General features: G+C 42.4%; 1 protein-coding gene across 8 annotated transcripts in view; it reads right to left on the bottom strand.

The window, feature by feature from the left end:
- The window catches only part of LOC126354229 (double-stranded RNA-binding protein Staufen homolog), a 207,163-nt gene that overhangs the window by 121,628 nt on the left and 58,453 nt on the right, over window positions 1–27,082 (bottom strand). For 5 of the 8 annotated variants that reach the window (XM_050003723.1, XM_050003724.1, XM_050003718.1 and 2 more), the window contains exon 2: window positions 537–595. In XM_050003723.1, coding sequence (XP_049859680.1) covers window positions 537–594 — 58 coding nt within the window. In that variant the 5' untranslated portion in view covers window position 595. Of the gene's footprint in view, window positions 1–536; window positions 596–5,588; window positions 5,718–27,082 lie in introns of all 8 variants that reach the window. The other 3 variants (XM_050003720.1, XM_050003722.1, XM_050003726.1) reach the window with 1 other exon arrangement.

Genomic DNA, 27,082 nt, shown 5'->3' with positions numbered 1-27,082 from the left:
ATGGATAGTATCAGAGTGACATGTCTTCTTGGCTCAGTCCAGCTACAGGCAGTGATGCTACATCCCATGACAATGAACAAAGCTTAACTGGATACTCCCAAAGGACAAATACATGAAAAACACAGAAGCAAACAAAAGATAGAAATAAATGTGTCAGTTGTGTAAACAAATGTAATGAAGTACTCAAATTCAGTATCCCATCTTAATATTGTTCTCTACATGGTGAAAAGTGAATATTTCATATTTTCATGCTATGCTTGTACTACAGTGCCAATGATCTTTATAGACTGTCACTCTCCCTCTGCAGCTACCTCAAAAAAAAAAAAAAAAAACAAAACACCCCATTTCTACAATTTCCACATATTAATCTCGTATTAATTCAAGCTAAGGCAGAATAAAAACACTATTTGCATGAGAATATAATCCACCAGTTTTAAGCTATGATGTTTAAACCGTATTTCATTATCTACACAGCATTAATACATATTTTTATTTGATAAATATAATACATATTTTTATTTGATAAATACACTTACCCGTGGTACCATTCACATTTAGCCTGCAGACTTTCTGGGCTGCTCTAGCAGCATTCATCCTGCAACAAAAAACATATTTCATTAAAAATATTGTGGCACTTTGAATGAAATTTATAAGTAAACATTAGAACTTCAATATCCAGTTGGTGCCTACATAGCTCAAGAGGTACAGAGTAATACCACAAGAGGTCACCACCACTCAGACACATCACTCGGACACATCACTCGCCAAGTGCCTTCCAGTACCAAGCGGCCATCTCCAGATGGCACTTGCTAATCAGGACTATCTGCTGCTGCGGCACCATGTTCACTGGGCATATCAAATCTATTGGCCGACAGTGTCGCTAGTACCATAGAGAGCACTGTCAACCACAGGCTACTTCACTTCTAAGAAATACAGGCACAGATGGAGATGTTCTCGTCAACAGGCACAAAAGACAATGCACCCTTGACACTCATTCACTTCCCAATATTCATTTACAGAGCTCAGTCCCCATCATACAGCTACTGAGTACATTTCCTGCACTTCAGTTATACATTACAATTCAGTTACAGATTACAGTTTCAGCAGTTCCATTCCAAAGCTACTACTGTTCCAGTTCTTCTACAGACAGTTTTAAGTCCTACAGCGACTGCTGTTCCGACATAGCAGTTGCTACTGATGGAGCAATATGAGCAGTTAATTACAAGTGTCTGCAAGTTATTTTCAGTCGAAGTAACTATTACAAACTGCGAGAGACAGCAAAGTTATTTGGACCTCAAATTTTATCAAGAATGGGATATTAGATGTCACACAGCAAAGTACTGAGAAAGTTAAGTACATTTACTGTAAGATATCCACATTAATAAATGATTTATGCTTTCAAATTGTGTTGCCATGTTTCCATTCTAGTACCAACGTGTCACAGCAGTGTGTGTGTGTGTGTGTGTGTGTGTGTGTGTGTGTGTGTGTGTGTGTGTTTCAATTTTGATAGTGTGCATATACTGCCAAATTGCAGAGAATAGGAGAAACTTAATTTTCTGCAACCTGTGAATGTTTGGACTGAATTGAGAGCAACATTCACTTACAACACCCCAACACTAGTAAACAGATGCATGTCTTATTAAAAGTTTGAAAATCAAACAATGGAAAATCCAGGATGGAATGTAACAACATTATGAAAGGAAAGTTGCTACTCACCATATAGTGGAGATGCTGAGTCACAGATGGCCACAACAAAAAGACTGTCACAAGTAAGCTCTCGGCTAACAAGGCCTTTGTAGACACACACACACACACACACACACACACACACACACACACACACACAAAGTTATTAGTGCAAGGGTTGAAATTTAACTATTTCTAGCAGGTTTTAATGTTGCGACCAACACAAACATTTAGAGAAGCACTTGATGCACATGTATTTTTTGATTCTTTGCTCATCTTTTCTGGGATTTTGGCACTGCCTTATAGTTTAAGATAGAAAGTTAACATTTTTGGGCACTTTTACAGGGTTTTCACTCCGTTGAAGTTATTCTTTGTAAATACAAAAGTTAATAATTTCAGATAAAAATATGCAAGTATAAGTTACTTTGGTGTTTACCTAAAATTTTCAAATTTATATTACTTCAAATCTGGCTCTTTTGTTACAATTACAATGTACCACCACCACCACCACCACCACCACCACCACCACCACCGACATCATCGTCGTCGTCATCCCTTTGCAAAGAAACTTGATTTCTTGTAGCACAAAAAAACTTGATTTCTTGTAGCAATACAAGTATCTGTTGGATGATTAAGAAGGGGAAAAAGACTGAAGTCTCATGAAGCTATTGCAGCTATTAAATTTAGGAAGAGAGCTTAAACCATATCATTACCATCTAGCATGACAAATTGTATCTGCAATAAGAGCAGCTCAAGCAGCAATGAAGAACAGCAAGGATGTGGGAGGAAACCAGTCAAAAGCTGAGCCAATAATGTTAATAATGAAATTCACCCATTCCTAGAGTATGTCATGGTGTCAAGATAGAGCCAGTTGTGTGTATTATGCATGCATTTGGCAGTTTATAGAAGGTGGTTGTAAGAAAAGGAGTTAGCAAGCCCAGTCTTGCTCTTGACTACCACAGGAAGAGGAGTGGTACCTACCAACTACCCTTAAACAGTGAGGCTCCATTTCTGTGCTTTGTGTTTCACGGCAAGTATTTCCAAAAGTTATGTAATAGAGACAGACACTAAATTTCGCATAACAAAACCAAATAAATTTATTTGTATAGGTAACTATCTTTGCATTAACTTATGTTCACAACTTTTTGTTCTCTTTTTGTGGCTGTGTGATAGTGAGCTTGAGCTTTTTATTCAGTTAGACAGCCAGCAATGACTTAAAGCTGTGAAACTAGTTGTGTATCTACGAACTCTAAATGAAAAAGGCCTAAGTAAAAGAATACCATCTCCATTCAAAATTTACTGCCACAAATTATATATTATCAAAATTAAACACAGTATTCAACAATGATGTTGCATTCATACTGTTATTTAACAGCTACATTTTGCTGACAACCCACACAAAATACTACACACCCATCGTCTTTCAACTTATACTAATTTAGAACTAGTGAGTACACAATACGGGGTATAGTTCCTGCACAGTGCAATATCCAGTATGTTTTGCTGAGTGCAAAATTTCTTGACTTACATTTCAAGACTGCTCTATTTGACAGATGAAATAAGAAAAGAAGAAGGACCAGTACCTCAGGTACAGATCATAGCGAGAAATCAATAACAGAGGTCACTAGCAGGAGTCAAATTCTCTTTCTCCCTCATCTTGGAAAGATTTTATTTTATTACTCTGTCAATCATATCTTGGAGCAGGTAACAGCTGACTACCAAACCACAATGTATGTGTGCTAAATCTTCAAGAAAATACTGGCAGAGTTGTAGGATGGAATCAGTAGGAGAGTGAGAGTGAGAGTAGTAGTAGTAGTAGTAGTAGTAACACACACACGCAGACCAATGTCCAGTGAGGAAGCTCAAAATGACATGTGCCGTGTGAAAGTACGTCTGCCTCAAGATTAGACTTCCGTATTACATTAATGTAAGATCAAGTTTTGTGAATAATTAGATGTTATATAACACAAAAATGATTTTTGCAACCATTTTTCTTATTTACATTTTGAGGTCTTCATTCCTTCCCTACAGGCTTTAATACTTCTGGCCACTGACGAGAATAAGGCATCCTAAATGCACAAGTGGTCACTCCATGTGAAATCAGCAAATAATAAAATAAATTTTAACCTTGATCTGGAATAGTTTTCTTTTCCATTTTATTCAACCTATCAAAATATTGTAAAATCCAAAATAAAAGTTTTTTTGGATTTTACCTTATTTTGACAAACTGAATAAAAGCATTTCAGGCATTTACTTTTTGATTTATTAATTTTCAAAGCTTCCAAAATTGTGAAAGTTTTATCATGTTTTGAAATGCCGTATCTCAAAAACTATTTGATCTGCAAACCTGACATTTGTACTGTTTTCTTTGGCCCCTTGTAAGCTTTAAAATATATATTTGACCAATTTCATAAAAGTGTTAAATTTTCCCAAACCAATACTTTTTAAATTCATTAATTTTTCAAATTTGGAATTTTTTTTATATAAAGAAATTTGTTATACACAGTCACTGTGACTGCCAAATTTTATGATGGCATTCCAAAGGGAACTACTGAAATTTTACTTCTCTGCAATTTGCTTTGTCTACTGTACCACAAATGCACATAGCTTGCAGGCTAGTTCATAAAACCCAAGTTAAAAAGAAAATTTGTTCTAATTAAGCACAATAACTTTTATCATTTTAACAATATAGGAAACCATGTCACAACAATTTTAAAAACTCGTGGAGTTTATGGCACTATTTTTTTCCCAATTTGAAAACAATTTTCACTTCAGTGACGACTCAGCAGTGCAACATAAAAACTGAAAAAGCTTTTTTAACTATCTCATTATGTTGAATCGAGGAAGAATGGCATTCTCATGCTGCTTCACATGGAAAGGGGTTTCTGTGATGGCATTGGTATTGATGGACATTAAAAAGGCTTGCAGTCAAATCTAGTTTGTAAAATTTTATGAGTAACAATATTAACTCCCAATGTTTCAGTTTTGTTTCCTTTGTGACAAAAGACAAGCACACAGCAGAAAGGAGGAGCTTGATAAAAAGATTTTACGGAGACATAGCAATCACAGTAATTCAGAAATAGCATGCATTTATTCCCATGAGCAAAGCCAAAGCTGAAGCTAAAGCAAAAGCTTTTTTTTTCTGATTTTCAGGATGTGGCTGCTCATAAAAATCGGTGGGACCACAATCAAATGGCATTCCTTTTGAACAGATTATATTATCTGTTACTTGTGCTTATGGCAACAAATGATGGATGACTCAAACAATATAGAGAGATGAAAAAGAAGCAGAAGTAAACCTATTATTAATGCATCCTTTGGGACCAATTTATTCTTCATAACCATATATGGCACAGCATCCGCCCTGCTGTCTACCGAAGACCTCCCCTCTTTATAGGTGCAGTGCAGCAGACACTTGCCATCATTGTGATACTTATCATCAGCAACTGCTTGTATCAGTACCTGGATTGTATCAGTACCTATGGCATTCCTTTTGAACAGATTATATTATCTGTTACTTGTGCTTATGGCAACAAATGATGGATGACTCAAACAATATAGAGAGATGAAAAAGAAGCAGAAGTAAACCTATTATTAATGCATCCTTTGGGACCAATTTATTCTTCATAACCATATATGGCACAGCATCCGCCCTGCTGTCTACCGAAGACCTCCCCTCTTTATAGGTGCAGTGCAGCAGACACTTGCCATCATTGTGATACTTATCATCAGCAACTGCTTGTATCAGTACCTGGATTGTATCAGTACCTGGATTGTTTCTATATTCTCAACTGTTGTTCCCTTGTATGTGGAAGAAGAATAAACTTTGGTTCATTGTGGCTGTGCTGTTGTCTGTGTCTTACAGTATGATACAATTTTTAATAAGGGTGGTGTTGACTTACACATGCTCAGTCTATCTAGTTGTTCGTTCACTACTTCTGTCCATGGAGGCAGTGTTCCAATCTCTCTTCTAGCAGTCACAGCAGCTCTTGCGGTTACTATCATGAATTTGTCACCCTCATTGTACACTCCTGGAAATGGAAAAAAGAACACATTGACACCGGTGTGTCAGACCCACCATACTTGCTCCGGACACTGCGAGAGGGCTGTACAAGCAATGATCACATGCACGGCACAGCTTACACACCAGAAACCGCGGTGTTGGCCGTCGAATGGCGCTAGCTGCGCAGCATTTGTGCACCGCCGCCGTCAGTGTCAGCCAGTTTGCCGTGGCATACGGAGCTCCATCGCAGTCTTTAACACTGGTAGCATGCCGCGACAGCGTGGACGTGAACCGTATGTGCAGTTGACAGACTTTGAGCGAGGGCGTATAGTGGGCATGCGGGAGGCCGGGTGGACGTACCGCCGAATTGCTCAACACGTGGGGCGTGAGGTCTCCACAGTACATCGATGTTGTCGCCAGTGGTCGGCGGAAGGTGCACGTGCCCGTCGACCTGGGACCGGACCGCAGCGACGCACGGGTGCACGCCAAGACCGTAGGATCCTACGCAGTGCCGTAGGGGACCGCACCGCCACTTCCCAGCAAACTAGGGACACTGTTGCTCGTGGGGTATCGGCGAGGACCATTCGCAACCGTCTCTATGAAGCTGGGCTACGGTCCTGCACAACGTTAGGCCGTCTTCCGCTCACGCCCCAACATTGTGCAGCCCGCCTCCAGTGGTGTCGCGACAGGCGTGAATGGAGGGACGAATGGAGACGTGTCGTCTTCAGCGATGAGAGTCGCTTCTGCCTTGGTGCCAATGATGGTCGTATGCGTGTTTGGCGCCGTGCAGGTGAGCGCCACAATCAGGACTGCATACGACCGAGGCACACAGGGCCAACACCCGGCATCATGGTGTGGGGAGCGATCTCCTACACTGGCCGTACACCTCTGGTGATCGTCGAGGGGACACTGAATAGTGCACGGTACATCCAAACCATCATCGAACCCATCGTTCTACCATTCCTAGACCGGCAAGGGAACTTGCTGTTCCAACAGGACAATGCACGTCCGCATGTATCCCGTGCCACCCAACGTGCTCTAGAAGGTGTAAGTCAACTACCCTGGCCAGCAAGATCTCCAGATCTGTCCCCCATTGAGCATGTTTTGGACTGGATGAAGCGTCGTCTCACGCGGTCTGCACGTCCAGCACGAACGCTGGTCCAACTGAGGCACCAGGTGGAAATGGTATGGCAAGCCGTTCCACAGGACTACATCCAGCATCTCTGCATTGCTGCGAAAGGTGGATATACACTGTACTAGTGCCGACATTGTGCATGCTCTGTTGCCTGTGTCTATGTGCCTGTGGTTCTGTCAGTGTGATCATGTGATATATCTGACCTCAGGAATGTGTCAATAAAGTTTCCCCTTCCTGGGACAATGAATTCACGGTGTTCTTATTTCAATTTCCATGAGTGTATATGCAGGCTTCCAAACCATCAGCAGACATGCTGCCCTTTCCCTTACGACAATGATGCCGAAGACTAAGGTTTATAAGGAGAGGCTTTGGCAACATTTCCTCACGTTTGGTGCCACAAACACAAATGTCACAAGATTTTGTTCCTTTCCTGGATTTCTCTTTGGATCTACCAGTCGGGGTATCAGTTAGCCCCACTCCAAGAGCCTGCATTGCTTTCATTCACACAAAATTTGTAAGTTGTTGTCCAATTATTACCATACATGCATATGTCACTGCAGAACATGTAGAGATCAATCATTGTCATACACAGCCCTACCATTCCTACTGGGCTTTGACAGGCAAACTCTACAGCCTAAGTAGCAAATGTCATTCTCCTCATGATTCCTATGCTGATTCTATGGCCTGCGATTCCTTCATTTAGTTGGCTTCTGGTAAGGTGGCATGTCAATACAGTGCAAGAATACATCTTTAGTTGAAATTTTAAATATTGCTCAATCTGTTGAGATATCATGTGGCTGGTTATCAGATTGGACCTTGTTGTGACATCACCAGTGGCTCCTGTTCCTAATCATCAGGTGTGAGTGAGTTCTTGAGGGGAGGATAACATAGCAGCCACACCAACGCAGGCTCCATGCTGCACTGGACAATGACATGCCAAACAACAACCACAGCAACAGCAGTGTTCTGTGCTCCCATCCTGCCCATGGTGTTTTGCGCAACATAACAAGCCATGTACCATAAGCACTGGGCAACTTACAACAACTGTAGGAAAAAAGAAATGTAGTGCCTGTGTGTCACTCCCAGTCCTCCCCTGTGTACATCAATATGGATGTTAATTGTGTGTCTCCAGTGCTTATGAATCATAACAAACTATTTATCAAAGTGTGAGTGATGGAGAAAGTGCTCAGACTATAAATGGGTACTTTACTGAACTCACAAATTTCTGCAGATTTGGGATCTCAGACACTGTCCCCAGTTACTCGACATTTGGTGAGTTACAGAAAGCTGCATACTCCAACTCACGGCTCCTATGTATAAATCTGTGGTTTGTCCCTGACTTTTTTGGTGATGTAGGATGCTGGTACCACAAACGTATTTTGTCTGGTTGCTTTTGACACTTCCTGTTTTTTATTTTTCGGATACAGTGCACATTGTTTCTGACCAGGTCCCTTACCAGCAGTTAGTTCTGTGTTCCAAGTTCTCATCTCTCTTCACGGATTGGTTAGATTGTGTCAATAACCTTGCAGCCCACATCACCCTTAGTGCAGCTGTGCTTCTTTCCACATGTGCTTTGTGTGATCAAGTGAGATCAGAACTGGACAGACTGCCATCATTGGGGTTGTGCAGCCTATTACATTGAATGAGTGATCTACCCATTGTAGCTGTCAAAAACCCAACTTCACCTCTGCAGCAACTTTAAAGTATCAGTTAACGCTCAATCTGCCATTGATAGCTACCCTTTGCCTCATCTAGATCAGTTATTGGATAAATTTGCCAGGGACCCGTTCTTCTCCAAAGCTGATTTATCCTAAGCCCATTTACAGATACAACTGGATTACAATTCTAGAAAGCTCCTTGTGATTAACATGTTCTTCGGGTTGTATCCATTTCACCACCTACCGTTCAGTGTGGCTAGGCCCATGGCGATTTTTCAGCACTTTTTTAAAGCGATTGACATTGTCTGTTCTGGAATGTATCTCTTGAAACTGTCATGATGGATGCATTCAAGGAAGAGCATTTACGTACCTTAAGCATATTGTTCACTGCCTTACATACTGCAGGGTTGAAATGCAACTTGGCCAAGTCACACTTTCTCTGGCACACATTGTGTGTTTGAGGTTTCTCAGGATAGTGTAAAGCCTTTATGTGATAATTTTACAACAGTCACAGCTCTGTCTTACCCTACAAATGTCGAAGTGCTGCAAACATTTATAGGTAAAATTGCTCACTAGAACAAATTTCTACTAGGTGCGGCTGCATTGGCCCACGCGCTCCACGAGCTGCTACACAAGAATGTTCCTTTTCAGCATGGATTTACACTTTTGAAATCCAAATTACATTCTGCTCCCTGTTCAGCTATTTTCCACCCTGGCCACTACCTGCTTTGGCTACAAATGCTCTCAGTGCCATTCTTGAAGGCTGTTATGAGGATGGCTCAAGAATGTTCAATAGCTTATGAGTAAAAAACATTCAACTCTGCTACTCCAAAGCTGAAAAAGAAGTGCTTGCTACAGTCTATGCCTTCAAAAAATTTCATGTATGGACCTAGGTTCCACCTCATTAGTAACCACAAGTCCTTGGTTTCGATGTTTAATCCCTCTGCTTGATTGCCTGACAAAGAACCACATTCTCTCCAGCATTGGGCCCATCTTGCTGCACATATTAATACATTTTTGGCCTACTACACAACATGACTACAGTGATATGCTGTCCTGGCTCCCAATGTGTCTGGATCCTACTCTTGATAAGAATGAACTCCTTTGTTTTCACTTAAATTTTGAGGCATAACATATAGTGGAAGTGTTTCCTATTATGGCCTCCTGGATCACAGCTGCTGTTCACTGCCAATCCAGTTTTGCATCAACTTCTCTAATTTGTTCAGTGTGGTTGGCTGGCGAGACCTCCAGGTAGGGCTTCTGATCCTTTGCATAACTATTTTGCTCTACATCATCACTTTCCAGTATTTTATGGTGGTGTTTTCTCAGCTATGAATGGATTGTTGCCCAGGATCATGAGCCTGGCTGCCCTACAGTGGGACGTGTTTCTGCTCCTCCATCAGGGCATTGGGAGGACTTTGCATCCCAGTTATTGGCCCATTGTTGTTTTGGCTTGGCATCAATGGTGACACTCAACACCTTGCCAACGCCTGCTTTCAGTGTGCAACCCAACAGGCAGCACCGCAAGGGACTCTCTTCCATGGTACGCGCTGTAGGATCCATGGGACTGCACCTATGTTGATTTCGCTGGACCCTTCCTAAATTATTCTTGGTTGTTAATGGTTGCTTTAAATTTCCATACGGTATTTGCTGTCCGTAAACAACAGCTATGGCTATGATTCAAGTCCTCTCTATCTTTTTTTCTATTGAAGGACTGTCTTATATGCTTATTACATAATACACAGTTTGTGCCTCAAGCCTTCCACAATTTTTCTGCCTATCAAGGCATTTGCCATGTACTACCCTCCCTTTTCATCCCAAATCTGACAGTGAGACAGAACATCACCTCAGCACATTCAAGGTTCAAATGAAAAGGTACATCACACACTACTCCTCAGAGAACGTCTTGCCATGCTTCTTGGGTTTCTATAGTTTTATGCCAGAGGGGGCTCAGAGTGCAGCCAAGATGGTTTGTGGTCTGCATCTGCTCATGACGCCACACCAATGCCCGTCTGCACGGCCATCACCCTGGCTCACTCTTGGGGTCTGCAGTCTTGGCTTGGGGATTCAGCCACCAACTGAAGTGGATTCTGGCCACGGTCCATAGCTGCCGAGTCTGCTGCCTTTGTATGCTGCGCAGCTGTGATCAGCTGGTCATGGGCCACCACAACCAGATGCATCCTCACCACGGCCAGCCTCAGCACTTGTCCCACCTCGCACGGCATCCCTGCTGCGGGGGCAGATTCGCCCTGTTTGTGGATGCCACCACCTCTTGCCTCTGTCTGTGATCCAGCTCCCCCAGCACATGCTGTCAGTCATTCCCACAATGCTTCACTGCCACCAGTGATTCTGCCACTGGCTGGGCCAGCATCTTCATGCCCTTCAACACTGGCGTCCTCAGCACTACTGACTGAGTGGCCTGGCCTTCACCATCAGCACAGTACCACCACATTAAGGAATAGGGTGTCAAAATGCTACCAAGGTCCTTTTCACCAGTCTTCTCCTATGGCACTTCAGGGGAGAGGGTCCCGTCTGTGCCCGACACAGAATCTCCTTCCCCCACCACCACTGCCACCTGCACCTGCCACAGAGGCCATGGATATTTCACCATTCACCCCGATGCCCTCATTTGTGGATCGCTTTTTCCCGAGGGGGAGAAGGGTGCCATAACTGCTTTATGTAATGCTTGGATTCACACCACAGCACCAGTTCACCAGCAGGTTACACTTCAAATATTCTGTCAATGGCACCTGCAAGGGTTGGTCCCTAAGGTCACCTGTGATGAGCCAAGACTTGCTCAAAGTATTTTTACAGTTAACATGGGAAAGTCAAATCTAAATTTAAAAAGTAAATGAATAATGCTAATTCTTCAAATAAAAGATAACAATTATCTGACAACCTTATTTGGTTTTTGTCATCTAGTTTCCATTGCAAGCACCAAAATAAAATTTTTTTTCGCACTGAACTCTCATAACAAAATGTGGGGCATTCATTAACAAATAGTCTACGACTAACTTAAGTTTTTTACAGACAAAACACATCATTTTGAAAATTTAAGAATTTAAAGAAATACTGGTTTGAGAATATTCATAAAAATGCAGAATTTAGTCAAAGTAAATCAAAGTGCTCAGAGATAGCTGTTTTAAGGTTTCAAAATTGGACAAAAATTGCACCATCTTGGAAACTTAAACACTAATAATTCAAAAATTTTAAGTTCAAAAAAAATTTAATTTGTAGTTTTTCATGTAAAGAACTACTACTGTCTATGTATAAAAGACTATCAAAACCTGAGGTGTCAAGAACCACAACAAAGGCTGATTTCACATGGACTAACCCAATAGGCAACACACAGTTCCTAAGTTACAAACTAAATCAATGATCCTTTGTGTAATCATCTTACTGCTTCTCAAAACAAAACTTTCAACAAAATTTTTGTCACCCGAGTTATGAGATGTAAGAAATATGATGTTTCTCTCCCAGTAGTGTGACAAGTCCCAAATAAATCTTTCTGTGGAATGTGTTATTGCAGAGCTTCCTGTCACATAACAAGACAGCATGGTTTGGATCTAAGTGCATCTACTAACAGGCTACATGCAGGATTAACTTTTAGAATTATCCAATCAGCCCTAAGCAATTTCTATCAATCCCAGTGATTTCCAATTTGCCTATGAGACAGAGCTGGAGAATAAATGTAGGGTGGAGTGGGGTAAGTGTAACCACATTTCAGTATTCTTATGCATAAACTTTAACTAATGGGCTTCAAAACAATATGCACTTTAATTTTGAAAAGAAAAATTAATGTAGTCAAATAACTGTTTGCAATATTTTGTGTTGTGGGCTACTCTTGCTCCGCAGTTTGGAGCAAGTGTAACCTTGCCCTGTTACACCCACACAGAGCTCCCAAACAGAAAAATGAGGCAGGTGTCTAGATTCTCCAGTTTTCTGTGAACTTAGGACTTTTTAGGTTATTAAAATAACTTAAATTTTACTCACAATAAGAACCTTTTGCGAGTGCTTCCTTGCATTTTGTGAAATACATGAAATTGTTAAACTAAAAAAAGTGTCAAACCACAAGAAATTGAAATAGAATGCTGCATACACGAGTTATTTTAGTTACACAACTTATTTGATCTATATTCCATATAACTAATATTTTTTCAGTGGGCTATTTAAGTAAAATAATACAAAATCTTTAATGCCAAAAGAAAATAAGAATTTGCTTTATAAGTTCACCCATTCCCTATCATTTTTTTATGGCAGTTCATCTAAACTTGTCAACACTTTGTATTTTAAACTAAATGATATCCTAATGTAACCTATCATAATTACACTCAAGTAATGTTAACTTCACTGAATACTGTCTGGGTCTAATACGACACCAAATGTTAGCTCTCCTCTGTTACCCGAAGTATGCTAGCGCAGCACTGTTATGACATCTGAGGATGAAACTTCGGTCTCCTCTCTCTTTCAGGCCAAAAGAATGTGGTGCCACACTTTGTCTTATTTTTGCACCTAACGGAAATCATTTCTGGTTCACTTGTTTGTTGTTGTTGGTGGTGTTGTTGTTGTGGTGGTGGTTTTCAGCCCTGAGATTGGTTTGATGCAGCTCTCCATGCTACTCTATCCTGTGCAAACTTCTTCATCTCCCAGTACCTACTGCAACCTACATCCTTCTGAACTTGCTTGGTGTATTCATCTCTTGGTCTCCCTCTGCGATTTTTACCCTCTACACTGCCCTCCAATACTAAATTGGTGATCCCTTGATGCCTCGGAACATTACCTACCAACCGATCCCTTCTTCTAGTCAAGTTGTGCCACAAACTTCTCTTCTCCCCAATCCTTCCCAACCACTGCTTCCCTTTCATGCCCCTCAACTCTTATAACTTCCATTTGGTTTCTATACAAATTGTAAATAGCCTTTTGCTCCCTGTATTTTACCCCTGCCACATTCAGAATTTGAAAGAGAGTATTCCAGTCAACATTGTCAAAAGCTTTCTCTAAGTCTACAAATGCTAGAAATGTAGGTTTGCCTTTCCTTACTATAGCTTCTGAGATAAGTCGTAGGGTCAGTATTGCCTCACGTGTTCCAATATTTCTATGGAATCCAAACTGATCATCCCCTAGGTCTGCTTCTACGCGTTTTGCCATTCGTCTGTAAAGAATTCGCATTAGTATTTTGCAGCCGTGACGTATTAAACCGATAGTTCGATAATTCTCACACCTGTCAACACCTGATTTCTTTGGGATTGGAATTATTATATTCTTCTTGAAGTCCGAGGGTATTTGGCCTGTCTCATACATCTTGCTCACGAGATGGTAGAGTTTTGTCAGGACTGGCTCTCCCAAGGCCATCAGTAGTTCTAATGGAATGTTGTCTACTCCCGGAGCTTTATTGCGCCTCAGGTCTTTCAGTGCTCTGTCAAACTCTTCACGCAGTATAATATCTCCCATTTCATCTTCATCTATGTCCTCTTCCATTTCCAGAATATTGTCCTGAAGTACATCGCCCTTTTATAGACCCTCTATATACTCCTTCCACCTTTCTGCTTTCCCTTCTTTGCTTAGAACTGGGTTTCCATCTGAGCTCTTAATATTCATACAAGTGGTTCTCTTTTCTCCAAAGGTCTCTTTAATTTTTCTGTAGGCAGTATCTATCTTACCCCTAGTGAGATAAGCCTCTACATCCTTACATTTGTCCTCATATCAATAATTTAACATTTGTCCTCATGTCAATAATTTTGGTAACTTGGCCAACAAAATGAAATTTATTAGGTTTTGTTGGAAAAGCTACCAGAATACAGTTTCCCCCTGTAGTGTTTTCTTGTCTTCCAAAAAGTCCAGATCCTTTTCTTCAACCTCACAGCTGTGTCATTTCTTTCCTGAAATCTTTTACCGTTATTATCATTCTATTACCCTCATCGCTAATTACTGAAGACAGATTATTGATTTCTCTTTTTTCAGTTGCTGGTTCAACTTTCAGCCGAACAATCTGGGATTTGTTTTACAAACTTTTTGAGATCCTCTTTTTTCATTTCTAGGCCCTTTTTAAAGCTGACGATGTTTTCTGTTTTGCTTTTTCCTTACTATTCCTGTTTTCCTTAACTTCATTTTCTTTACCAATGGAATCTTGGTAAGTGATTACTTCCCCTCCTGTTGCAGTTTTTTTTTCCTACTGTGTTTTCCCGGGGAAGGGGGAGCCGTATGCTGGCAGAATGTATCCAACTGCAAGCTTTCAAATGACACATCAGAACAGAATGAAACACTGGTTTCTTCAAGCATAATCTAGGTCTAATACTGGCAGAACTGCCTGGCTCACTAGACGTACAAAGCTCTGGAATTCGTTCAGCTAGAAACGTGACAAGAATCTGAAGAGTTTCTGTTAGAGACACAGCATCTACAGATTCTTTGGTTACATTATCATTATCTGGCATAAGATTAGTTTCTGAAAAATATCTGGCAGAAGCTAAATATCTTTTATAACTTCTGAATCATACTTATTTTTATCAATTACTTTTCTGTTATAGAGGAATATTAATGCTGTTTCAAATCTACTTTTCAGCAATGCCGGTGAAGTTTCATTCCATATGGTTGTAAGGAGATTGGAAAAGTCATCGGTATCTCTGGTGATACATTATCTTTGGGTTCCAAGTAGATTTCAGACTCTGAAACACTGTTAAATCTACTGGCTGCAGGATGTAACTTGAATGAGGGGGGGGGGGGGGGGGGGGGGGGCAGCTTTAACATTGTAACACTATTTTTAATAGTACTATTAATCACATTGTCATCAATGTGCATAGTGTGGCCATCATATATTAAGAGGAACATCTATGTGGACTACAGAATTTCGAAAAAGATTTTTCAAAATAATTTTAGAAAAATGTCAGACTCCATCCATTTATTTATTGAAGCAGCATGGCAGGTTTCAGGAAAGGGAAGTTGTGGTGGTGCCATTCAGTTGTGGTAGTACCATCTAAGTGTCCCAGACATTCTTACCCTTGAATGCTATTAATGCACGGAGCCTGTCCCCATCTGCATTACCACCAAGAAATACAGTGGTAGTTCCCATGGTGATTCTAGAAAAGGGTGCATTAGATTTTCTGACAACTTTGGTGTTGGTTGGTCAAGAGAGAAACTGGTCTCATCAATACTGAAAATCTGCTCTGGCTTGTTTTCAGTGGCTAAGTCTGGGCATTTGCTTAAGAATATCAAAATACTCGACACTAGTCACAGCAAGCCTTTGTCCGTACAGATTCAAGAGTCTTGTTTTCTTTTTCTTTTTTTAATAGACAGTTTAGGCTTTTTTTAAATCCCAGGAACCAATTTTCTCCAGGCATACTATCCTTGAACAGGTTTGGTAAATTATTTCTTCTTATGTATCTAAAGTATGTGCAACCAGCAAGAAGAAAATGGAGGGGAGGGGGGGAGGGGGTGTGGCTATGTGCACAAAATCCCATTTCAGTCAACTTAATGAATATTGTGTTAAACAACACTCTGAATGCTGTGACACAATAGTGGATCCGGAAAAACTATGAGCACCGAGCAGTAGCAGGCAATATCTTAAGTTCATAAACCAGCTGGAGAAAGTTCGGTAATTTTATGCAGACCATTGAAGAATCATTGTTTGTGTGAGATTTTAATAGTGATTTCCTGTCAGACAGTACTGACTGAGGACCCCTAAAGTTGTTGAGTCCAGTTTTGGATTACTTACCACATTAAATTTTTCTTGGAGAATTGGATGAAAGTGCATCAGCCTTTGACAAATTGTTTCCATACCCAAAAGTCTTCAGAAATTTAGATGTATGAACACTCCAATTCAATGGTTTATATAACCATGATAGTCAATTTAACTACAGAACCACGAGAAAGAATAAGAAGAGCACTGGGAAGAAGTTTATGAAGTCTATGGTGTAGATGAAAACTAACTCCTCCTCAAACATGTTTCTGCAGCATTTTGTGCTGTAGTTTCTACTCAAACAAACACTCATAAAACTCAGCAGAAGTATAGATTATGGGTGGTTATCTCTTGGGATTAAATTATCTTGTGTTAATAAGACAACCACCTAATTCAGAAGATACGCAGTCAAAAGTTGAAACTCCATTCTCCCTAGTATTGCGAAGCCCTCTAGTACGTGACTAAATAAGCAAAACACACACGAAGCACTTATTACAAAAGATACAAACAAAAATACTTATCCAAATTCAGTTGGGCCCCTGGAAAATAACACACTGAAATTTACTGGTCATCAAAATTAGTGGTTACCTCCACACACACTGTACACGCTGAAAAACAACCAAATACAGATACATTAGATTTATTTGTAAAGAAATGATACGAAGCACTATCAGACAGCAAGTCAGTAAAACGTTGTAATCCTGCTGGCTATCAGTGTTTCTAGAAGAATATTAAAATACTGTGTTGACTTGACAGGTCTGCCTTTAAGTTATCTTCATAATCAGTCCATGACTATGCATTCCCTAGCAAGCTGCACTGCACTGTAGCAACATCCAGATCCAAATTCAAGTAATTAAAGACCTATTTCACTATTTAAAGCCATTTCAAAAGTTTGAGATATGATCTTTGATAGAATACTGGCTGATTTCGTTGAGCAAAACTGTATCAGTTTCTTCTTCTTATGACTCTCCAAAAAGACAGTATCACTAATACAAAGTCTAAAGCGGCTTCAGTTCGAACTGTGTCTTCATGTTGAATGTCGCCTCTCGGCGATGAGGAACTCTCATGTACTGTTACCAAGTTACTTGCCTTGCGAAACAAGTAGAAATTACGCAGAACACGTGAAGCAAGTCTCAAACGTTTCCAGTGAATATTTCAGTAGACCGGAGGCTCATCCACGGCGCAGCATAGATCCATATACAACTAATTACACATTAAACAAGTGACCTACGCGATTTAGCGTGTGTATGAGCCGTTTTCTAGGTAATTTTCTACAGTGACAACTGTTGCAAAACTAAACGATTACTTACTGATTACTATATTTAACTGAAAGCTTACTTGATCGTAAGGTGTGACCACATGATGCCTTCTTTCTGTTCGACTATTTCCAACAATGCAAGAACGCAAGCACTTTTGTGCATGCGTGATTTCTTCGAATAGAGGATTGCTTCCCGGGTTTGGTGTGAATCTATTGCGCTTCTTACTAGACGACAGACCGTTGGGGCCATTATGCTATATTAAGGTGATTTATGTGCAATTATGTCTGTCGACTGCACAGGAAGCACACTGAAATATATATAGATAATTACAGACAGAAGATATATGGGTGCCACTTCTAAAGATAATTTCAAAAATACTGAGCTGTAATGCCCTGACCGTCAAACATTAGATAAAAAGTCTCTGATCATGTTACTGTGAACAACAAGGTAAGTCTCGAGGTGGGAAAACGGAAGAGGCGCCCTACAAATTTCTGAAAAGTGCATGAAAACTGAACGAATATAAGAGTTACGGCGACAAATAGCACAAGTGAGGTGTCTTGACATCTCAACAAAGAGAAAGATGGGATACCATGGTCAATAAATCACTAGGAATCGAAAGGCACTGATGACGCAAACGTACAGAATTTTAAAACTTCCTTTCTATTGGATTTCTGAATTTATCAGGTCTGAGGATGTTACTCTATATCTAATGCTTTCTATAGAAGTTGGGTAAACAACTTATTATAAAATAAAAAAAACAACAAATTACTGTACGTATTTAAAAGTCGACTAACCATCACATAACTACTAAGAAACTCTCCCAAGTATTTTTCATTTTCACGAAGAATCACTGAAATGCTTTGTTTTGAAATGCGAAAAACACCTCAAAACTGATTTTTCAATCGCTGCAGTTTCCCGAAAAGAGAATATAAAATCTCACTGTGGCCTGCAATTTGCAAACAAAACATTTCCGTCACTTTGTACTTTTCGTACCTCAATGGATAGATACTTTTATGCCCATGATCTTCTTCTTGTGTCGACTTGCATCAGAATAAACGTTGCACAAACTGCAGAGCAAAGAAATTTATCCATAGCTACCTGCTTGAAGAATGAGGCAACTTGTGGACACGACAGCACACATGTGAACATTCGTGCATTTTATCTACTAGTTTATGAGCATGCGCTCCTGTTCCTGTGCATCTACGACTGCACACGAGAAAGGCATCGTGTAAACACACACCTTTCTGTCTGCTTTGTGGCAACTGTTGCAAGAAAAATAAACATGTATGCTCACTAGACTGCTGACCTAATCTTACTTGTACATTCTGAGGACTGCTACAAGCAAAATAAACGTTTCTGCTTACTGATATGGCACAATGATCTTCAGTTTAATTATGGCTCTAGTAATATACAACCACCCCTACGTGTCGCTCACACAGGGATCTTGAGTACAAGATAATTACAGCGCGCACAGAGGAATTCAAATAATCATTCTGCCCGTTCCCCATACGTGGATGGAACGGGAAGAAACCCCATTAACTGAGACAATTGAGTGTACCCTTTGGCATGCAATCCACAGTGTTTGTATATTATAGACTAGTTTCCTCTGGTATTGTAGACAACTAAGTATCTGCGTTTCCTGATCAATCTGGAATTTCATTTCCCAAAGTAACATACGGCAGGCACGTTCACAGACATCTTCCAGCCTAATTCCCTCATCTTTTTCATTTACTTTATCAGTTCGTAGATAACTACTGAATTTATCTCAGTCACAGCAGCAGCACTTGTTTCAGCTTATGAGTAAGCTGGTGGACATCGATACGACGACATGGAAGCAGACAAGCAATAGCGGACACTGTGATTTCTCTGGAGAGGAGGAGTGATTACTTCAGACATCACAAGAGGTCAGTAGCCGTATCTGGGGACTGGTTAGTTATTTGCAGTTAAAGAGACCAAACTGCGAGGGCATCAGTCCCTTCATCCTATAATATGCGGGGAAACAATACTAAGTCGTAGATCCATTTTTCACTGAGTACTGGAGTTCAGAATAGGCAGGAACTGTGCTGAAAAACACAAAAGCACCTGGCATCCAGCAACTGCACACAAACCAAACAACGCTCAGTGTGACAGTGACCTGATAATGGGACATAGGAGAATCATGTTTGATTAACCAACAGGTGGCGAAATTAGGGTAGCCCTGTAGGATACGGACCACCACACCGACTGTGGGGTAGATTCTCAAGCTGGAGGATGTGGCTGTGGGTCAATAAAATGTGTTCAATGCGAAGCCAACAGAAGGAAGACTGCACCATTGTCGTGATCTTATGGTTCACAGCATATTCAGAGAAACCTAGGTACACAAACCTGCAATCCAAGTCACCAACAACTGTCGGCACAGAGTTGACTGAAGGTCTGGTTCCAATGCCCTCATCTCCAAAATTCTGGTAGCCAACTTGACCAACCAGCCAGCATGTTTGCTGCCTGGGATCCCAACGTGACCAGAGTCCTTACAAAGAAGAGTGGTGGAGGTCATACAATGAGATCCTGGATAGTCACAATCAACGAGTGTCTAAGGTAGCACTGGTCAACAGCCTGAAGACTACGAAAGGAGTCACTGTCGATTAAGAACAACTCACCAGTGATAGAACAAAAGTAGCTGATGGATCAAGCAATGGCCTCCAATTCTGCATGAATACTCTGCATTCACTTGGCATGGAGAGTAGTTCACTACATCTTGCAAATGTGTAGGTAAAACCAATTCATCCGTCAACCATGGAGCCATCAGTGTATACTACATCAAGCCTGAAAATGCATCAAGGATGTCGAGAACAAATAGTGAAAAATCACAGAGTCTATTGAGCTTGCGGTCCACAGGATAGGTCACGGCAGATCTGAGGAGTACACACCATAGGGGTTCATGTGACTTCTCCCCGTCAAAATGTGACCGAGGGAAAAGATGGGAGTTCAGAACACAGACAATGTATGTGAATGGCAATCATGATGCCAGACTAGCTCTGTTCTGGGTCGTAGATCTCTTAACCAGGAAAAAGGACTCAGTAGTTTGCATGCTCGGGGAAGGAGAAAATGTGTGTTGCATAGTTGAGTAATAGTTGTTGGTACCTGATGTGTAGGGGAGGGGTATCAGCCTACATGAGTATGCTGCTCACATGGTTGAAAGGCACCTGTCACAAGTCATAAGTCATACCCCACAATGGTGTTCCTCTGTGGGTCTGGAGGTTAGAATAGGCCTGTCTTAAGAGGCGATTAAAAAGAGAGTCTCAAACATTCTGGGCTTTCTGTTATAGTTCCCTATAGGATTTGATCTCCATTCTTCAAAACTTTCCGAAGAGCAAGGCATATGGGGAAGAGCGCCTTACGTGGTGCATCATGTTCACTGTGTGCTGAGAGCTTCAGTATCCCTTTATCATCGTAGATCTGCAATTCTGATCCTCCTCCAGTTGTGGAGCGAGGGCACCTTCCCAGGTGCATTTTCTCCATTCGCTGTGTTGTGTCATTTTCTGCTCTGATGATAAAGGGATTGTTTGCAACTGATATCCAGCACGGTAGCCAGTCTGTTGTGTTGGGGTTACCAGGTACTGTCTTGGTTGCAGTCCACTGACTACACATATGCCAAGGAGTAGATGTCCATCTACCTGGGGCATGGGGACTTCGAGCAACAGCCATCCAGCCAGGTGGCCTTTGCTGAGGCTGGATGGTGTCCGTGGGGAAGACCGCTGGTTAGAGTGGGTGACCCACAATGAAGTGGACTATATCCTCTTTTGCTAGTGGTCAAACATCAGCAGTCTATACCATTCAAGGTCTCAATTCAACACAAGGCAGTATGGCCCAAAATCATCCCCCTCCCTGGCTACACATTGGGAAGAATACAAGGCTAAGCGCACCTTATTTGCCCCAGTACCTAGTACTTACAAGAGCTGATAAGGAATCTTTCCTGCCGAGAAAATCTCAGTTTTTTGTGGGGCATATAGAGGACAAGTTTGCCAAAACACAATCAGGGTCTGTCGGACAAAAACAGCATCCTCTGCCCAGTCACGGGCATCACCCCTCTGTGACTAGCTGGGGGATGTTTCTGTTTCCATCATGCCCCATAAGAGCTTAAATATAGTCCAGGGTATTATATTCCACAGGGACCTTCTTTTGCAGTCTGATGACGGGTTGTGCACCATCTTAGAGCAACAAGGAGTTCATTTCATTTGGCACGATTCTGAAGGATAATTAGGTTGTCACCGGTGCCTTCATATTGGCCTTTGAGGGTGGTGCATTATCCGAGGACCTCAAGGTGATGGTATACCCATGTGATGTAAAGCCACATTTCCTCCCCCGAAGTAGGGCTTTTAAGTGCTGGAAGTTCAGGCATATGTCTTCCTGCCATACTTCCAGCATCACATGTCGAGATTGTGGACATCAATCACATCCCAATACTTCATGTGTGCCACTTCTCATCTGTGTCAACTGTGGAAAGTACTATTTCCCTTGCTTGCCAGACTACAAGATTCTACAGAAAGCAAGGAAAATCATGTATGACATGATCTTGGACCGACTGACCTACACAGAGGCTAAGAAGAAATTTGAAAGGTTCAACCCTGTGCACATGACATCTTATGAGCTACAATGGTTACTACAAGGCTACACCTGCCCACTTGATGCTGAGGGCAGTTCCATCAGTCTTCTTTGGCTCCTCTCGCTAGGAAAGGGCCCCTTGGGTCACTCCCTTCCAAGGTTCCTACCAGTGGGACAGAGGACGCCAGCCAGTGGCTGAAGAACCCACAGGCAGCTGGTCGTAGGGCTTCAAGATACTCCTCCGTCCCTGAGACTGAATCAGTGAAGCCCTCTCAGTCAGAGAAACCCGGCACCGCATCGTTATTCTAGAACCAGAACTTTACCTTGCTGACAATCCACTCACTGCAGTGGAAACATTGATTCTTAGTACTGGTTTTTGACGCCTGGTTGAATTGGCTTCCTAATCTTCGTCAGCTTATGCAGAAGTCTAGCAGCCCCTTAATCCCCTCTGCTGCCTGAGCAACACCAATTGAGGTGCATATCACTCTACATTTCTGTGGCTCCACAAAGCCCTTGTTCGATCCCGCTTTGACTAAGAGAGCCTGGTTTATGGTGTAGAGGCGCCCTCAGCATTGCAGTTGCTGGATCCCGTGCACCAATGTGGGGTTCAACTAGTGACAGAAGCTTTTGGGCCAAGTCCTGTGATCAGCCTACTGCTGTTCAACTCCTGCAGTCATGCCCATGTCAGGGATTACGATCGCTGTTTGCATCCAATCCCTTCTGTCTGAACTAGAGTCCTTTCCTTTACCACCTCTCCTCTGGGTGCATTCACTTACACCTCCATGGGTTATATCTAGGCCACAGCTTCTGCTGGACCTTTCACATGGCCCCACGGATTCAGCTCTTCTGGAAACTCTCTGCTCTCACTTCCTCTCAATTCTTGATGCATTCCGGGGCTCTGAAGTCTTCTACAGCAACAGCTCAATTGTTGATGGTCACATTGGCTTCACTTATACTTACACAGGACATACTGAACAGAGGTCCTTGCTGGATGGCTGCAATGTTTTCACTGCAGAGCTGGCGGCCATATCCCTTGCTCTTGAGCACATCTGTTGCTGCTCTGGTGAGCGCTCCCTTGTCTGTAATGGCTCCTTGAGCAGCTTACAAGCTATTGACCAGTTGCACCCTCGCCATCTTTTGGTGGTGACCATCCAGGAGTCCTATGCACTTGGCCGGTCCAATCTTTCATTGGTGTTTTCCTGGACCCCAGAACCCATTGGAATCCCAGGAAATGAGCTTGTTGAAAGGCTAGCCAAACAGGTTACTCAGAAACTCTTCTAGAGATCGGCATCTCTGGAACTGACATGCATCCAGTATTAAGTTGCAAGGTTTTCAGGATTTGGGATGTGGAATGGCACAGTCTAGATACGCCCAATAAACTGCATGCCTGAAAGGATACTGCAAATGTGTGGCAATCCTCCATGCAGGCCTCTTGCAGGGACTTTGTGGTCCTCTGCCAGCTCCTCATTGGCCACACTTGGCTTACCCATGGCTATCTCCACCACCTTGATGACCCACCCCAGTGTTGGTGTGGCAGCCAGTTAAGGGTGGCCCACATTCTGTTGCACTGTGCAGCTTTAGCTGCCCTGTGATCTGTGATGGAACTTTCCTTTAATCAACTCGCTACCATTAATTTTAGCTGACAACGCCCCATCAGCTGACTTTAGTTTTACGTTTTATACTTGAGTGAGGTTTTATCGGTCCATCCAAGTTTCAATGCATCTCCTTTGTCCATCTGTGTGCGCTACCGTAGTGCTGTTAGGCGGGAGGTTTGATGTACTTCAGAGTGACAAGCTTACACTTTTGCATTCTTTTGATCAGCCAGCCATGGTCATTTGCTCTACTGTTTTTACTCCCTTCTACCAGTTTCTTGCATCTCTCTACGGTCTTCTTGTCTTGTTTTGTCTAGTGTAGTGTTTGTTGCCCTTCTGTAGTTCTTGTCACATTTCTTTTCTCTAGGTTTTGTGCATTAAGTCTTGTTTGTTTTATTCTTTTCCTTGTGGACTGGTTTTATAGGTACAAGTGACCTACGACCAAGCAGTTTGGCCCCTTCCCCCCTCCCCTTAAACCAACCACAATGGTATTTGAGTCCAGCATTCATAATGCTGAACGTAATGCTGAGTAAAATGTCAGGCTCCCACAATCAAGATGTGACAGGATCAGAGCTTTGTAGAACTGCAAAAGTTTAGTAGAGCCTGTACTTCAGCCAGTGTTACTGAGACAACAAGGGGTATTAAAGTGTGACCAGCCACGAAAGGATAGAGGGACCTGCACCCCAGTTAGCATTATTGAGGCAACAAAAAGTATTATGGTGTGACCAGCATGTTTGCTTAAGCTGGCGAAGATGGAAAAGTCACGTTAACAAGGCATCGAAGACCAATTCCAAAGGAACTGTAGGACTCCACCATATTCAGCATATGGTCATCGAGGTAACGTTCTGGTTGGGGATGGACAGTATGAAGGCCACAGAAGTGCACGACATGTCTTCAAGGCCGAAAACCAGAAATCTTGTGTGAAAGTCCCAGAAAGCACTCTTTATATAGCACCCTGCACTCAACATTCAGCAACACTCACAGTTGAGACCAATAGTGGATGTAAAGGTTGTCATAGTACAGATAGTGTGACACGGCAGACCCCACTGTTACAGCTGGACCCTTTACAGTCACTAGAAAAAGGTGCACATTCAAAACAGAGCTGCATGGGGTACCATTCTCTCATATATGAGAAGCACTATGGGAAGCACCAACTTGAACCATGTAAGCACAGTGAGACAGGAAGTTCCAGACAAACATCAGGAGGAGCAGCCGAAGACCCCACTCACAGAGGGTAATGAAGTGTGTGGTGATGGTTGGTTGGTTTAAAAGGGGAGGGGGGGAGTGACGAAACTAAGAGGTCATCGGTCCCTTGTTCCAAAGGAAACAATGAAAAAAGGGTGAGAATAAGACAATGAGAATTACAACACAAAACAGAAGTAAAGGAAAAACCACAACAACGACTGAAGGGCAATAAACACTTAAATGGGCAAAAGGGGGCAAGACAACCACAAAGACGCAAGAAACAGGTAGAAGAGGGTAAAACAAGAAAGCAGGTTACCATGGCTGGCCGACCATGAGGCAAAATATTAAAACCTCCACCCTGAAAGCACTAGGAGGGAAGACACACAGGGACAAAGAACATGTGCTAAAACTTAGAGCAAACTCACCCTTACGAATAAAACGTAAAACTAAAGCTGCTGTCGCCCAATACCAAAAGTAGGTTGTTAGGAAAGTTAGAAGTCTGTCGCAGAGTGGCTAAAAGTGGGCAGTCCAGCAAGAGATGGGCGACCATCATTCATAAGCCACAGCGACACCAAGATGGGTCGTACTAACAACAGAGTACGTAACCACGCATCAGCCACATATGTCTAATGCGGAGTCAACAGAGAACACATAGTCCTTTCGAGAGGCATGCATGGAGGTCCTCCATGCATTCATAGTTTCTTTAATGACACACAGCTTGTGTGTATGGAGGCTATGCCATTCCATCTCCCAAAGCTGCAAAACCTTGCGGCGTAATACTGAACGCAGCTCAGTTTCAGAGAAGCCGATCTCCATAAGCGGTTTCCACGCAGACTGTTTGGCCAGCCTGTTGACAAGTTCATTGCCTGGGATTCCAATGTGCTGGGATCCACACAAACACAACTGAATGACTGGACCGTTCCATGGCATAGATGGCCTCCTGGATGGTCCTACCAAAGAATGACGAGGGTATCACTGGTTGATAGCTTGTAGGCTCCTCAAGGAGTCCATACACACGAGAAATGACTCATCTGGGCATAAGCGGATGTGTTCAAGAGCACGAGATATGACCGCCAGCTCTACAGTGAAAACACTGCAGCCATCTGTAAGTAATGCTGTTCTATATGTCCTCCATGAACACAGGCAAAGCCATCAGTGTAAACCACTTCGTGGCCCTGGTACATGTCGAGAATCGAGGTGAAGTTACAGTGAAGAGTCGCAGTGTTAACCAAGTACTTAGAGCTATGTGAAAGATCCAGGTGAGGCTGTGGCCTGAGTGTACACCATGGATGTGTTCGTGAATGTACCTCAAGTATAGGTGGGAAAGGCACGGACTCCAGTTTGGAGAGAAGGAATCGCGCACAAACTGCAATTGTAAGATTGTGAGCCCTGACCTGGGCCACCGATGAGGGACATGAACCGCCACAGGCGGGAAAATGAGACGGCAATTCGGATACACAGAACTACAAACGTGTGCAACATAACTGGAGAGCAATTGCGCACGCATAACGTGCAATGGAGGGACTCCGGCCTCCACCAGGACGCTGGTCACGGAACTCGTCCTAAAAGCTCTTGTCGCTAGGTGAATGCCACAGTGGTGCATTGGGCCAAGTAAATGCAACACTGAGGGTGCCACTGAACCATAAACCACAATCCCATAGTCGAGGTGAAATTGAACAAGGGCTCTGTAGAGCTGCAGCAGCATAGAGCAATCTGCACCCCAATTGGTGTTGCTCAGGTAGTGTAGGGCACTGAGGTACTACAAGTACTTCCACTTAAGCTGATGGAGGTGAGGAAGCAAATTCAATCAGGTGCTGAACTCCAGCCCTAAGAATCTGTGTGTCTCCACTACAGTGAGTGCATCATCATTGAGGTAAAGTTCTGGTTTCGGATGAATGGTACGATGCCAACAGAAGTGTATAACACATGACTTTGCAGCCAAAAACTGAAAACCATGGGCTAGAGCCCAAAACTGTGCCTTGTGGATGGCTCCCTGTAGGCGCTGCTCAGCAGCAGCAGCAGCAGCAGCAGCAGTACTGGTAGAGCAGTACGAAATGCAGAAGTAGTCTGCATACAGAGAAAGTGAGACAGACATCCTACACCTGCTGCTAGACCATTAATGGCCACTAAAAATAGAGATGCACTCAATATGGAGCCCTGCGGGACCCCATTCTCCTGGACATGGGGGAACTACTTGGAGACGGAAAGCATGAAACAACAGGAAATTGTGGATAAAAATCAGGAGCGGGCCTCGGAGAGAGCACTCATATACTGTGGCAAGGATATAATGTAGTAGGCAGGTCATGTCATA

Source organism: Schistocerca gregaria, chromosome 3 (assembly GCF_023897955.1).
Source record: "Schistocerca gregaria isolate iqSchGreg1 chromosome 3, iqSchGreg1.2, whole genome shotgun sequence".
NCBI classification, from domain to species: domain Eukaryota; kingdom Metazoa; phylum Arthropoda; class Insecta; order Orthoptera; family Acrididae; genus Schistocerca; species Schistocerca gregaria.
This window is presented reverse-complemented; position numbering and strand designations above follow the sequence as displayed.